Below are 16,840 nucleotides of genomic sequence, written 5' to 3'. Positions count from 1 at the left end.
TTGTGAGAATTTCAATTCAGCAACTTTATTGGGTGCATTATGTGTAGCGCTTCCTCAGTCATGTATTATAAGTATTCCGATTATCGAGCTGTGGCTGGAAAACAAGGCTTAAATATAGCGTCTGGATGTTGGAATACGAAGTTACAGCTACTCTAAGTTTCGGCTGTACCTATTTAAATGTGTACGACCTTCCAAACCTAGTCATTTCAGTTATGGTCCCCGATATGCTTGTTCACTCTTGGCACGATTTCGCATTGGCACCCACGGCTTGAATGACAGTCTCTTCAGTCGTGGGCTAGTTGATAGACCGGCATGTTACTGCGGGTGTCAATGCGAATCAATCTCTCATTTCCTACTTCACTGCCCATTACATATTAACCAGCGTTTACTTTTACTTGACTAACTTTCCAAAATTATAGGACACATTTTCGACATCAAGTCACTCTCGGACGATGCTATTAAACACCTGTTAATCTACGGATCATCTCTTTGCTCCCACAGTTCAAACTGTAACATAATGAGTTTAACTCAAGAATATATCATACATGTACTTACGAAGCGGTTCTCACATTGAAATTGGTACATCCCATCCTATCAGTTATATTTAGTCGGGGGGAAGGGAGGTTTGCGCTTGGGAAACGAATCATATTGCAACACATGTATTGAACGCTTTCATTGATCTGTTGTTATTGTGTAGATAAGTATATTACTGTTTAAGATATTCCTGTTTTGTATGATGGCACGTAATATAAGTTTTATTAACTTGAGTTCGTTGCCATCCTGTCTGTATCTGTTGTTTATGTTGTTTAATAAAAAATTAAAAAAAAAAAAATATAGCGTCATTAAAGAACGAAGTCCCTTGGGAATTATGTTCCAAATAGAACATTAATCCGACACAATACAATAGTGAATTTGTTTATCCTTGATTTTGCTCTATACAATTAAAGCTCTTTTGTAAATACATTTGTATCTACGTCAACCAAAAGCCAGTTATACCAGACACACCATATCACAGTCAACTGCCATCAACCATCGTCCTAATATGTTATGGCTGCTCTCCCTCCCACGACATGCCCGACGTGATAAATACATGTCAAATTTTCCTGACCTTCTCACCAGAACATGATCTCTTTATAGACCATTGCACATTTCATGTTGCCTACCGTAATGTATTTTAGAAGCAATCAAAATATTTTGCACTTCAGCGCCAGGTCTTAACTTACAGGGGAGTACTGAAAAGTGTCGGATTAAGGTTGCGTCGCCAGTTACAGTAGAATGCGCTTAACGTAACGTCAAAATCTACCGCATCATATAGCTAACGTAACTGTAACCTGTTATTTTGTTTTGCTGTGCATGGATCTTCAGGCCATGCTGTTTTGACTAGTGTATGAATCCGCGCGCGCATCAATTTTCGTTCGCCTTAGTTTCCCCAAGAAAAAAGTTTCAGGCCATACTGTAAATCCTACAAATGAAAATGGATACTAATGTCGCAGAATGCTAAAGTTAAAGAAGATGAGAAGGGACAAAAATGAAAAATCTATCATTACAATGTGTTCGTCAGCGTTCGTGTGTGTGCGTGTGAATACGATAACTCAAGAATGCCTGGATGGATTGTCTTGATATTTGGTATGTGGTTAACGTTAGGTCTTCTTGAAACCTCGGCACGATTACTCCAGTAGTTTTCGGCATGATATGGTACTGTAATGGAACTTTCGGGTTTGGTATCTCGTGTTCTGGATAAGTCATGATTTTTAAATGGTAGATAGCTCTTGGGAGGGAGAGTAAGTCGTGTATAGCTTATTACCTTCGCCAAGAATGTTATGTTTTCGATAGCGTTTGTGTGTGTATGTGTATGTATGTATGTATGTGTGTGTGTGTGTGTGTGCATATTAGCAGCATAACTCCAGAAGGCCTGGATGGACCACCAGATGGTCAGATTTTGACACCACCTACAACCACCCACCACACCCCCCACCCCACCCCCAAGGTACTGCAGCGGAACTTTCTGTTTTGGTATCTCTTGTTCTGGACATGCTGGAGTGGTAGATAGCATTTTAGGAAGATATTAAGTCGTGTAGGTTTGGGCCCCCTAGCGGCTCTTTTGGAGCTGCAGGAGTAGACTTCGTTTCAGAATTTGAAAGGAAATAACTAAAGAAGTGTTGGTAATTATTTTGGTGTTTAAAAAGCTTGAGTGCAGTGCTGATTTACATAATCAGATACTAATTAAGAAAATCAGTATCGAATTTGCATACTTAACGAGGAAAGTTTATACGACCACTGCATTTCATGATAGGACTCTCAAGCATGTCACATCTGCGTTGATGAAGGTTGGACAGCCAGGTAAGGTAGTAAGATACACCAAATACGTTTCAAAAATTTTATCCAGTTGCTTGAGTAATTATTTTTGGCGCATGTCAAATCTATCGGAGTTCAAATCAGCTATGGCCCGGTAATCCGCCGGAAGTGCGTGGTCGTCACTCTGAGTTCTGCCCTCTATTGCTTGGTGATCGTTTTAGCTGTGCATAACGGTGATGCGTTTTTTTCGCCTGATGACCCAAATAGCATCTTTTTTAATGCATTTCACCGAATTTGCGTCATTGGAGATTTAAACAAAGTTATCACATGACTTTTTATTTTTTTATTTCCCAGAGACACCATTTATTAAGCTTTCTCAGCATAGATGCCGTGACCCCAGGAAAACTTTTTTTTACATGCAGGTTCGATCAAAAAAGTTTTAAAAAATTTTCGCGTCCAAAATTTACATTTCACCAAGGATTTTACTATGGTTTCTACCCAAAATAAAGGGATAATGGACAATACCGATAAATACATCGGAAAGCAGCAGAAAACCGCTTTTCAGCGATATGATTACATTTTCCGACCTACATTTCTTGGCGGAATTGTAAATCGTAAAAAAAACTCCGGTCCGATACCATATGTATGCTTAGAAAGAAATATTGACAGGTCTCAAAAATGCAAATAAAGACCTGATTTGCGCAATTAATGAGAAAATACTATAGCTACAGTTGACATCATCATGATTTTCGTATATATATGTAGACAGCATAAGTGCTGCTTAGTATAATAAAATGATAATTATGCAAGTCTTCACTACAGACTTAAACTGTAACAACAAGAGTTTGGAGACCTCAAATATCCATGAAATACACATCATGCAAATTAGGCACACATTTGCATAATTTGTATTCAACCATGTTCACTGTCACATAACTTCTATCTGCCACAAGTATGAAATTCCAGTTATCTACCAATATGGAATTACAGTATTTTCTCATTAGTTATGAAAATTAGGTCTTCATTTGCATAACTTTCATCTAGCAATGTCCCTTTATTTCTCAGTTACATATGTTGGATTTTTGAACTGTTGTACCGTTGAATGGAGAGGGTTTATAATTATGCAAATTAGATTCTGATTAGCATTTATACCACTTCATTATATCAAGTAACACTTAAACTATCCACATAATAGAAACAAGTATACAGGTTTGGTTGTATATCCCTTTGTGGTTTAATCACTAGCTGTAAGGCCCCTGGGGAATATTTGACCCAGTTTCGAAACTAACAGGTGTAAGCTGCCACAACATGCCTAGAATGGAAATATAGACTTTCCTCTTATGCAAATTAAGTCCCATTTAGTCGCATAATTTATACGTCATTATGTACATCTCTGTCTAAGCTACCTGCATATTAAATATCATGGAAATGAAAAAAAAAATGAAAAAAAATCCATCGTTCCTTTCTTCAGTTATTCTCATTGGAAGATTTTGACAAAAACGCCAATGCAGTTCCAGAGCAAGCCTACAGCACTTCTTCCTTACATCACAAGCTACCTGCCATCCAAAAATAAAGACCATAGCAAGTTCAGATCAAAACGTGCAAAAAACGGAAGTTCTGCTGTAGTACCAAGGTCACATACCAGGGGGCCCAAAATCAACCTTGACCTTTTTTCTCCCAACACCTACCCACATACCAAATATCATCATAATCCATCCAGAGGTTCTTGAGTTATGCTGAGCACAATAATCCAGAAACACAAACACGCAGACAGACACACACACAGACATGCTCAAAACAATATCTCCATTTTTCATGGAGATAATTAAGAAGGGATATAATGCTACATGTCAGTTGGGAGGGATTGCCTATGTCTCTTTCACTATAGTCTGTATTGGTCCCAAGGCAACACACCAAGCCGGATTCGATATGAATTTTGGCCACAGTTTATTGTGTCAGTAGTATCAATAATTAAGTTACTAACTGAATATAATCTTCCTTTATGATTCTACTTTACAATCTCTGACCCTACCTTATCAGAATCACACAGAATCAGATAAGATCCCAAATATCTCTAAGGGTGGATTAGAGTGAGAAAACCTCCTTGGAGTGAGTTATTATTAATATACAGAAGGGGGTACCTTCAGGGATAACTAATTGACTCATTAAGGGCACAGAATTTCCATATGTTTTTTGTCAGGCTAGGAGAATCTAGGATTGTCCTAGGATAGATTGGATATCTAGCACACCCTTCATATGACCCCTTTTCATTAGATGTTGATTGCTGGGTGACCAAAATTTAATTTTGAAACCCTTTTTGTGAATCTACAAATGCAAGCATGTCTTTTTCCAATTACCATAGGCACACTATACTGTAATTAACTTTATCTTCACGGAGGCAAAATTTCAGTGTAAGGAAAATGGACATTTTCACTGAACGTTAACTTCACGGTGGCGCCAAGTAAATTTTACAGAACAGAAATGTGAAGGAATTATGAATGATTACAACAGGTTTTTCACGGTGATGATGAATTCACGGTGAAGAGGTGACCGAGAACACAGTGAACATGAAGTTACAGGATATCATGCCATCCAATTGAGGAAAGAATGGTCTTTGTCAGGCTATATCTAATCTACATGACTTTTAGTATTTGTTTATTCATTCTATTCTCTGCCATGTTCCTGGTACATGTGCAGCTTCATTGTATTAAACGGACTCATACAAGCACTACTTAAGTGAACGGTTTACAAATAATGTACAGTGCTACTATCTTTGCAAAGTTGTGAAATGCTCAAGGAGATGTGAAATTTCTTTGTCCTTCACTTCCAATTTCACTGAATTCAACACAAAATAGTACTTTCAACGCTACCATATCTTTATCCAAAGGCTACATTTATGAACAGAAAACCTATACTAAAAATGAAAACAATAAAGCTATAGCAATATAACTTGTCGGTTGCCGGCCATATCTAAATCCAAGCAGATGTGTGCACTGGCACAGTCTGTGTTTTACGCATGTTTTGTAACACCACTCTAGTAGTTGACATTTTCAACACCAGCTTAGTCTCCGATTATTTTGAGAAAGAAAGTGGTGTTAAGAATGTTAACTACTAGAGTGTTGTACTAGATTTTACAAAAGCATGCAAAGAACAACATGCTGGACCCCGCATCTACTTGGAGATTATCCATATCGTATCTATGTACATAATGTGCTAACACTAACAGCACCCCTGATGCAAAACTGTTCTTGTGAAACAGCAAAAGGCTGACAGTTCTTATGAACTCAATTCTTTACATGTATCTATGAATTGGAGGAAAGAGAAGAACACTAATGTACTTCAGAAAAGGGAACAGAAAATTCGCTACACATTTCTCTACAGTATCTTCTGACAGCTGCATTCTGGTATGTGTCAAACAGCGGTGGTGGTGCTGGGGTGTCGTGTCCTCTTCGCTTGCGATGGCGCTGCATAGCTGGCAGTGACTTGGTGATGTGGCCACATTGCGAACAAAAGTTTGGACCGATGTGTAGTTTCCTGACGTGGTCTGCAACCTGGTGCCTTCCCCTTCTCCCATACCGACATGAAGGCCAAGGGCAAATATGATACCCATGGCCGTTATCCTTTCTCAGCTCCACTTCAATCAGGCAATTTGTCTGCATTGTGTCCGCCCACAATTCCACAGCAGAACAGATCACACCATTGGCTTCCTTTTCTTGGCGAAAAACCATCTTCAGTGTTTCAAACAGCTTGTCGCTATCATGGCGTCTGGGCACGGCCGATCGTAGAATCAGTGGATTATCAGCGTGCCTTTTCTCCTGTTCTGAAGATGTGTTATTCACAGAACCCTGACTGCTTGGCTCTGAACATGTTTCAGAATTCAATCCATGGTCACAATCAAAAGGCCGCTTCTCCCCTTTACAAGCTGTTTTATGTTGGGTTAGGTGTTGCCCATCATTCATCTTACATCCATCATCATCACAAATGTAGGGCTTCTCACCGGCATGCTTTACCATGACGTGTTGGTCTACATATTTCTCTGCTGAAGAATAGTCACAATGGTCACATTTGTAGTTTTTCTCATCAGCATGTTTTCTCATATGTTCATAAATGAGCTTCCTTTCTGCTGCCCGGTAACCACACTTAAAGCAAATGTAGGTATGTCCTGCCACATGGCTGCCTTCTTGTATTGTATGTCCCTGTATCAAGACTTCTTTGGCGGACCCGGTATAGTTAACACCGGACGTTTCATTGTTTGGAATGGCCCTTTTCTTGTCCTGCTGCCGATCCGTGTCTGTTGTTTGCTCCGTCGTGTTGTTAACCCCCACATGTCGAGTGCAGGCCTGTACATGTAGATGTGAAGAGACGCCCTCCTCAGGCTGAGTACAGTTTACGCCGTACGTTTCCTCACTTAGTACATCCAGCCAGTCTGTGTCTGTTGTCTGCTCCCCACTAGTACTGTTGTAAGTCTCGTTCCCAGGATGCCGGGTTGGTACAGCTACATGACTTACGGCGTACGATTCCTGGTCCTCGCTGTACATTTCCTGGCATACGTGCTGTTCTTCGTTCTGCTCCCATCCCGTGTCTCCTGTCTCCTCCTCTTTGATGTGTATCTGTTTCACAGTTTGTTCTGAGCAAAGCCCAGGAGGCCCACATGTCAACTCGTCCATCTCTAGTCTAAGAGAGACAAGAAAATATTAGAAACAGAAAAGATCATTTAAGATGTGAAGAGGCAAATTTTTCTACGTACAAAACAACAACAAAAAATGAAAAAGGTTTGGATTTACTACTAGTAGTACATTATAAATGTTGTCAATATAGTTACACGTTTTACTATGCCTGTAAGTAAATTTATGAGAGATCACCAGGTTTTTTCCAGTGGAAAAACTAACGTTCCAATTATCTCTATACTCTAACCTCTCAAATAGAAGTACCCCCTGGAATAGAAGTACCCCCCGGACAAATCTTCAAAATGAAATATAAGTACCCCCTGGAATAAAAGTACCCCCCGGAAAATTTCAAAAATCGACAGTCGAGGCTAGGTAAACTGTGTCCATACATGTACAACTGTCACTGTCAGAGGGAAATAAGATAATAAGCAGGTAGGTAACTTATATTTAGTCAATTATGCCATACCTATTAAGTATATAGATATTGAACAGAATAACTGTCCATAGCTTGTTCAAATCATGATGATCTTCCTCGCCTCTTCGTAAAATATAATAGTAATATTGAAAAATTGGGCATAGGTTCCCCGCTATGACCCCTAACCGGGGGCCACGGTGCTTTCAAATTCAACGAGTGAAAATGTACATGATACATGCTTTTTCTACTTGGAACTTGAAGCAAGTGATCAAAGAAAATTGTTATATCATTTTATTATGACTGACAATCAGTGACATATAACAAAAATCATCAGAGTACTTAAGTTAAATGTACCTGATCATATTTTCTAAAGACATGATCAACCACAAAAAAAACACAAATATGAACACAGTCCTTCCACAAAAGAAATATGTCTATAAACTTTTGCTCCATAGCGTCGAAAACAAAGTGAGACGCTCGGATTTCGAGTTCCCGCGGTAAATCCCACAATATTGAACAGAGATCGACTGTAAAAGTAGCTCAACGTCGCAGACCGCACATACTAAGAAGTTACCCATTACGTGTTGACACTAGAAACCCGCGATGAACCGCCTAAATTAGGAAAATCTTACGATTATTTAAAAAAATGAACCCTCTGAAAATAAATATGGCCTTGTGTGTCTATCGTTGCCCAAAAAATATAATATTTCCATGCGTTTACGGTATCATTTTAAAGATCGGTATCCGCACTACGCAATATGCTGCTAGTTTTACTGTCGCCATGCCTGAGAGTGGCGGCCATGTTTCGCGATTTCGCGCTGTTGTTTACCGAATCATATCGGACATATTTCTACCGTTTTAGAGATTTTGTGGCCTCAAAACACATATTACAAGGGAAGTTAAGTTATGATTGTTGTTTTAACGTGTTACATGTCTTCTGCGAACAAATAATTCTTCCGCCGCGCTGCCGATACTACGGATATAGTGGTCAGGAAATTATTATTCCCCGTGCAGGCGTGCACCCTACTCCACACGTTTTTGATCAGCGTGCTTTGGTTTACGATATAAACAGAGAATATCAAAGTTATTTATATGAAAACTGTATTTTAAAATGTCAATGTCGCGTCTTTTTTTCCGGTTTACTTTGTAGCGTCATAGCGATATCGACCGATATGTTACGAGTGCCGCCAGGATACTTTTCACAAGGCCGTCAAAGCGGCGAGAAAATCAACGCCGGTAGGCCGAAAAATAGCGAATTACAAGCAAAAATACCGGGGAAATATGGGCAGATAAACCTTAAATTACGATTTTAGAGGGATTCCTGGTTGGCAAAGCCTCAATTTTTCAAAAAATAATAAACGTACCGTCTAGAATAAGAACGTACCGGGTGGAACTATAGGCGAAAAAAAATAAACGTACCGGTACGTTTATTTGAGAGGTGAGAGTAGTTAAAAGAATTTCATTGACTATGAAAGGATAAGGTTTAGCAGAATCTATGAAGTTCTAATTCTACACAAATTACATACTAGTTTATTGTAAGATGGATCTAATCCTCATTGATTATGTAAATGAAGTTAACATTTACATAACCTATGCATGGTAATGTTTTCTTTAATCAATTTGTGTACACATACATTACAAGCATGAAGGAACAGTAGCATTTTCCTCTGCCAAAATATCATCACAATGGACCCATAGCTTCTTGACTTTGTATGCAAAAACATTCACAGTGAGTCACACAGACACAACGAGTGGACAAAAGTGGTGGACCGTTGACTTCACAAGGAGTACCATTTTCTTCTTCTCCACAGAAACTTGCTTCAAGATTTGTCACCAAGTCTGTGAGTTTTGACCGCACTTCCTGTCAGTTTCTCAAACAAATGATGTGACTACAATGTGGATGTTTTGTTCCTCAATCTTCTTTCTTTTCATATAACCCACTCACAGAAATTCCAAATATCTTCCAACTTCCAAGACTTTACTCCTAGAGGACACAACAACATTGTTCGCGATATGCGTAGATATTCTTAAGATCCAAATCAACAACTGTGTGTATCCTCGTGCATGACAGTTACACTGTTTGCAGTATTTAGCCCATAACTGGAGCGGTCCTAATCCTGAGATATGTTCTAAGCATTATTTAACGCACAGTGCTTTAATTTGTAAAGGTGTGTGTGACACTCAACCCATGTAACATGAGCTTCAATCTTGTAATATACTCCTAACTGAAATTCAAGCTTCACGGGTGTGCATTTCTCATACTTGTAGCCCTGCCCTGCAACAGACACTGCCCTGGCCATTGGCTATTGGCTCCTCCCCGTCAAAGACGTCCACCGACCCAGAAGGGGGCCTCAAATTCGCCACTATGCATATCAAACTAACATTTTATGCTTGGCTGGATCGTAAAAGTAACCTTAACATTGTAGCTTAACAAGTTAACATTAGAAATCAAGTAAACTCAAAGTGGCGAATTTAAGCAACAGTGGCGAATAACTTTTGGGCCCGGGCCCCTCCATTACAGCACTATGTTCCGAAATCCCTATGTTCCGAAATCCCTATGTTCCGAAATCCCTATGTTCCGAAATCCCTATGTTCCGAAATCCCTATGTTCCGAAATCCCTATGTTCCGAAATCCCTATGTTCCGAAATCCCTTTGTTCTAAAATCTCTATGTTCCGAAATCCCTACTAGATATGTTCCAAAATCCCTATGCCATATAAGTTCCGACACATGGCCATAATTCGTAGGAAGATTCCACAGCGCATTTAAAACTCTAATTGAACTTTTTAAATCTTTAAAAGGGATTGGATTTTTTCATATCAGCTTTGGAATATCTCAAGATTTTTGCATTAGCTATTTAAAATCTCTAATTATATTTTTAAACTAGGTATCAAAAACTCATAATCAAGTCATATGTCGAATATCTTTCATATTTTCATATTTAATAGTCAAAACTGTCCGAATGCTGCTTGATGTTCGTAGTATTTAACGTTAGACATGAAAGACATCTAATGACCTGGCATCAGTTAGATATGCAATTGAATACTTGAAGAGGAAATTAAAAAGATTCACTCATACATCTTATTTTAACCTCCTTGCATGAACAAGACATTTGGACTCTGGTTCAGATTTAACAGTGCAGTGTTCAAGGTCTCCCAAATGGCACGAGAGAAGAGTATCAGAAGAAGGTATAACGTTAGCTGTATAGGATTAGGATCTTAATAAGCTGCCAGTCCCGACTTAATTAGGGATACAGAAATATGCCTTGTGTGCTGAACCCGGTTATAACCGGGATAGCGTATTCCCCAGAACAAAACAGCTTTGCGTGCGTGTAGCGCGCGAAGCCGGGAAGTTACGGGAGTTAGCGCCGCCGGGTGTTTCGCGGGTTTCGTGAGGAAGGTCAGGGGTCAAACATTTTTGATTTTTACTTGGCTAAAAAACCTGGCAGCTTAAGGGTTAAGTCAAAATCTAAATGCCACCATGAACCTCGTCAAGCCGCAAGTCTTCCTACGGAATTATGGCCCAGAGTTGGAACATTTAGTTACATATAGATTTCTGAACAAAGGGATTTCTGAACATACTGTAGGGCAGTTTACCACGCCAAGGAGGTTTAAATATAACCTACTTGGTTCACGTTCTCTGATCTACCGCTCAACCAGGAACCAACAAGGAGGTATCAACAACAATATAAAGTCTCACCTATCAGTATCCCACCTTAACGACTAAACGAAATTTAGTTAAAATCACGTCACTTCAGGTATCCTCACGGTGATGCTGACGACGATGACCGTAAAAAAATGGCGAATAAGCCAACAAAAGGTTAGAGGTCAAAAACCTGATATTCACTTGCATACCATAGATCGCCGCTTAACGCTTTACGCTGGTGGTTTGAGCCTAGCAAAGATCAAGATGTTGTTCTATTTATGTTGAGCCCAACATACTGTTGGGCTCAACATATTGTGTTCGTACGGTTTCTTTCTCCTGTCAAATCTTGTAATCGACTCAGCTCGGTCGTCCCTGTACCAACTGAGCTGAAATTTGGTATACAGGTAGAGTGGGTTATTAAATACCCTGGGAGGCATTTTTCATTTTTTCGATATTGACCTTGAAAGTGATTTTATTGAGGTTTTTCTGACCAAAAGCATGCATTTTGGCCTCCTGTGCTCTGGAAATACATCCAAATGACCTGAAATTTACTATGGGGGTGCATTGAACAAATATTCAAAGAATCCCATGCGCACTTTCGGCATACAACACTTCAAAATACGATTTTAGAGGCTATTTTGGGGAGAACATCGGCTATTTTCCTCATATGGGGTCACTGACCTTTAGGTCACATCTTTATTCATCTGGCCAGGTGGACTTATTCGGTCAGCCAATGAGAGAGCGCGGATTTATCAAGCTCAACCTGATTGGTTGAAATAGTCAATTTTATTAGGGTCACTACTCTAACAGGTACAGACACAACTTCACTACTCCCTGGCTCCCATCCTTGTGTTGTTATTGTTGTGTCCTACTGAAGTTAAGTGCAATTGAGAAGGTTCAAAACTTTTCTGGTGGTATTTTCGACACACACGGTGTTTTTCTTATTTTAACACTGCATGGAAACAAAGATTTCTAGAAGTTTGCAAGCTTGGACACTATGATGAAACCTGACATTTCCTCGCTATGTACACGAATTTTCTACCCCTGTGTCACCAAGATTGGACACCAGTGCACACAATAGTGAACACAAAGTGTCCAAAGTTTCCCACCTTAGGAAACATCCCGTGTCGGGACGTTGACAATAACAGTAACAATAACAATAGAGAGTTGTGAAGTGCGTGAAAATTTACCTTGAGCATGGAGGCCCTTGCTTTGAGTAATTGTTTAAAGTTTTTGGCTAAAAATGACGTAAACGATTTCAAATACCAACATTGCAGACATACAACAAACGTTAGCCTCTATGCCACAGTCACTTTTTGCATGGGGAGGGAAATGGGCGAAACATGTTGCATTTGCTCCCGCAAATGTTGCCTTTCTAGTTTTAACTTTTTTCTTCTATGGTCTTCCAAGTGATACCGGGTAATACCTCTCGCTAGAAAACTCTGAGGCTTTGTCTGACCGGTAGACAGCGGTTCCAATGTCAGACTTCTGAGACGTAGGATGGATTTCGAGGACGAACTTGATGGAATCAACAAGTTACGGTCAAGTGTTGGGGAGGTCTAGAAGGAAAGTCAGCTCAAAAAGCCCATAGCCCCAAACTCACTGGGCGGAAACTTGTTGGCGACTAGTTATCTCCATGAAAAAAATAATTTTTCATGTGGACATTGTTTTGAGTGTGTTTGCGTGTGTGTTTGTGTGTGCGTATGTTTGTGTCACCGGATGCTTAAAGTCAGCATAACTGTAGAACGTGTAGATGGATTGTAATGATATTTGGTATGTGGGTAGGTGTTGGGATGAGAAAGATCAAGGTCGATTTTTGCCCCCCTGGTATGTGTTACTGGAACTGCAATGGTGTATTTGTAAAAATCTTCTAGAGTCGATTCCACATTACCTAGAGGGTGTTTGTTGCCTTTTGTTCTAACATTTACAAAACCTTTGTAACAATCTATGTGAGATAAGTAACTGTTAAGAACAATTTCCAACATTCATTTGATGTTCTAAATATTTTCTGCTGTGTTCCAACAGGTTAAACAAATTTCCAACATTGAACACATTATTTGTATTAGTTTCTAAACTGTTGCAACATAGATTGATCATTTGTTTGAACATGTTCCAACATTCAACAAAAATGGTATAACTGGGTCAGTGGGCTGGGAACAGGCCAATTAACACATCCCTTCAAAGTATAGCGGATTAGGCCTAGGTGCCATACATAGACACCTCAAAACAAAAGAGTTGCCAGTGTCCAGACGTGAAATCTAAAAATATACAGAGGCAGACAATAGAGCGTGATTAGCACCTGCTTTTATGGGGGCAATAACCCAAATCTACCATTTTGAGAATGATACAAAATGTTGGAACATGTTCCAACAGTGAAACAATCACACAGATGTTTGAAAATTGTTCTAAATAAAGAGATATTTGTGCAAATACTTTCATACTATTTCCAAAATATATAGATGAGTTCAGACATGTTCAAACTTTCATTTCTAATTGTTTGAACAGTCTGGAATTATTTTGACTGAAATAGTCTTTTCTCTAAAATTGTTCAAACTTATCAGCAATATCATCTGAAAACCCTCTCGGTGACATGGAATTGACTCTAAGGAGAATAACTGGAGAAAGGAACGACAGATTTTCATGTTATTTGGTACGCAGGTATGTACACATTGAAGTGCAAATTATGCAAATTGGGACTGAATTTGCATAAGTTATGAGGAAAATCTATACCTCCATTCTAGGCATGTTGTGGGAGCTCACTTCAGACCCAGATTTAGGTTCAAGGAAAGATAGACACAGCTGTTGCAAGGTCTTGTTTTAATCTCATGATAGTGAAACATTTATACACAGAGCTGATAGATAGATATATGGGTAGTAAGGTGGTGATGATAATTTAAACAATCAAAGTTTCATTGTTGCAACTGATTCTAAAGACTGGCTGTCACTATTCGGTTGTTATTGCTGTAGCAGCACCTATAAAACACATCATATGAAAACAAATTTCATGGAGATTTTGGGTCTTCAGACTCTTGTTGCAAATGAGAATGATTCGCCAAGTTATTCGCCAACTTCGCTAAGTTGCCGATTTCGATGGGAAATGGTGAAAAACAACTTTATAAAGTGTTCTAAGGCTAAAGCAACCAATAACAATTAGTTTCAGCGAAAAAAAGGAAGTTTCAATTTTTAAAGGCAAAGTGTGTTATATGGTCAAAACAGCTCCAAAAGGCATTAGATAGACCTTTGGAGCGAAATAAACGCGGTAGTAACTTTTTTTGTAGAGTTGCGGATTTCGATGGGAAATGATGTAAAACACCTTTATAACGTGTTCTAACACGTTAATGCTAAGACAATGAATTACGATTGTTTTCAGCGGAAAATAATTCGATTTTTAACGGCAAGGTGCGTTATATGGTCAAAACATAAGGCATTAAATACAAATTTTTAGCGAAATAAAAAAAAGGTAGTAACTGTTTTTTCAACGTTGCGGATTTCGATAGGAAATGGTGTGAAACAACTTTATAACGTGTTCTAAGACTAAAACAAGCAATTACGATTGGTTTGAGCGAAAAAAAAAAGAAGTTTCGATTTTTAACGGCAAAGTGCGTTGTATGGTCAAAACAGCTTCAAAAGACCTTATAACACCTTTGGAGCGAAACAAACGCGGTGGTAACTTTTTTTTACAAAGTTGCAGATTTTGATGGGAAATGGTATAAAACAACTTTATAACGTGTTCTAAGATTAAAACACTCAATTACGGTTTGTTTGAGCGAAAAAAAACGCGGCAGTACCTTTTTTTTACAAAGTTTCGGATCTGGGTTTTAAATGATGTAAACAACTTTATAATGTGTTCTAAGGCTAAAACAACCATTTACAATTTGTTTGAGCGAAAAATACGAAGTTTAGATTTCTAACGGCAAAGTGCGTTATATGGTCAAAACAGCTCCAAAAGGCATTGAATACACCTTTGGAGCGAAACAAACGCGGAAGTAACTTTTTTCACAAAGTTTGGATTTCGATGGGAAATGATGTAAAACAACTTTAGAACGTGTTCTAATGCTAAACGTTTTGGTTTAAGCGAAAAAAACGAACTTTTAATTTCTACTTTTAATTGAAAAGTGCGTTATATGGTGAAAGCGGCTTCAGAAGGCCCTAAAATAAATCTGCAGATGACGTTGTGGTGTTTTCTAAATCTAATAATCCTGACCACTACTAACCCCCCCCCCCCCCCCAACTCCATCGAAACCTATGCTTGGAGAATATAACAGAATGTAGCAGACAAACTCTGCTGAAGCCAGCAGATCTGTGTTTGATACCGGAACTGTACAGATCAACGGGACTTCACGAAAGCAGTTCGAAGTCTGTAACGATAATAATGGAACAGAATTTTAGAAACAGAAAAGTGCAAAAGTAAACAAAAGGTTCTCGACTGTTTAATGACGTCGGAACTACACTCTGCCATGTCCATGCTTCCTCATGGAGTCTAACAACTGTGTTGAACCATACCGCTGCGTCAGCGCCATGTGTCCACAGAAAACAGCACCTACGGATCCGGATACTTCAGACTGGCACAACAGTCAGTACAGAGTCCCCTCGCCCGAGGAAATATGTCGACAACTGGAGGAAGCCATGGAGGACTTTCATTTCGAGATGAAGCTTGGTGGTTTTTCCGAGCGGTGGTTGGGAGATCTGGCCAACCTGTGGTTCAAGAACGAAGATCTGGAGAAGGCAGACCTCGGCGGGTCGTACCCACTGCCCAGGAAAAATTCAAGTCTTCCGTACAATTGTTACAGGTGTGATAAAGTCTTACGTGATTATCTGTCCTTAGCAAAGCACGTGTTGGTGTATCACGAAGAGGACTGTCCAAAGGTTTTAGAGGGCAGTATGTGCGAGGTGTGCGGCAAAGTGTGTCGGTCTGCGGCTGGCCTGGCCTCGCACAGGAGACAGAGACACACGGATACAGGGCCGAGCTGGAGCTGGAGCACGGAGGGGGGACGATATGAACAACACATGTCTTTGAGTCTTCAGTCCCACACGGAGGTATTTACCTGGATGTTCACGACAGAAATGTGTACATGAATGCGGCATTAATACTTCGGGCCCATTTCCAATCCGGGGCCCGGCCGGGCTGTTTGCGAAAATGAAAAAAAAATACATGTATAATTTATTACCGTAATTCTTTTTTACCGTTTTGTGTCTTTTATATCATATTTTTCGTTCCAACAAGCTGCTTGGCCGGGTCCCGGACTGGAAACGGGACCAAGCATAACAGGATACCGCAAAGACCACTAGAGTATGACATGTCACATGTCACAAGAAGAATGTTGAAGATCCAAAATATATATCAATGATACATACTATCTAGTTTAGCATGGCTGATATCAATCACAATATTACTTGTATCAATAACATCCAATATTACCACTATCATTGTAAAATACATATCAGCAACAGACGATTCAACAAGCATCTTTGACAAGAATAAATTTGTACATTCTAAGTCACCAAGATGGTTGTCATTTTCACCATTTATAAATGTTTTCAATTTGTGTAATCATTTGTCTAACAGCTTTTAAACATGTTTATCCAACTTTATACATATTTCCCCTGTTGTGTAAAACAGCATTCTACCATTTTGTACCATTATTTGTAACACTTTGTAAATGGGTCAGTGGGCTGGGAAGACACATCCTTGCAAAATATAGGGAAGTACGATTGGATGTCATGCCTAGATGGCCCACCAGAATAACCCACTACTACTACTACCACTACCACTACTACTACTACTACTACTACTACTACTACACAAAGAGCCCACCAGT

At 39.3% G+C, this 16,840-nt stretch overlaps 1 protein-coding gene across 4 annotated transcripts; it reads right to left on the bottom strand.

The window, feature by feature from the left end:
* Nucleotides 1–4,225: 4,225 nt before the first annotated feature.
* Nucleotides 4,226–11,209, bottom strand: LOC136423928 (zinc finger protein 93-like). Of its 4 annotated transcripts, none has more exons than XM_066412326.1 (2): nt 11,076–11,209; nt 4,226–6,969 (listed from the first exon to the last, which is right to left on the bottom strand). In XM_066412326.1, the coding sequence occupies exon 2, from the start codon at nt 6,960–6,962 to the stop codon at nt 5,625–5,627; it is 1,338 nt and encodes a 445-aa protein (XP_066268423.1). In that variant the 5' UTR covers nt 6,963–6,969; nt 11,076–11,209; the 3' UTR covers nt 4,226–5,624. The 4 variants fall into 4 exon arrangements, with proteins under 4 accessions (XP_066268423.1, XP_066268424.1, XP_066268426.1 ...); XM_066412327.1 differs by having other exon boundaries at nt 11,091–11,202; XM_066412329.1 differs by lacking the exon at nt 11,076–11,209 and adding an exon at nt 9,169–11,057.
* Between the last annotated feature and the right edge of the window lie 5,631 nt (nt 11,210–16,840).

Source organism: Branchiostoma lanceolatum, chromosome 18 (assembly GCF_035083965.1).
Source record: "Branchiostoma lanceolatum isolate klBraLanc5 chromosome 18, klBraLanc5.hap2, whole genome shotgun sequence".
Lineage (NCBI taxonomy): Eukaryota > Metazoa > Chordata > Leptocardii > Amphioxiformes > Branchiostomatidae > Branchiostoma > Branchiostoma lanceolatum.
This window is presented reverse-complemented; position numbering and strand designations above follow the sequence as displayed.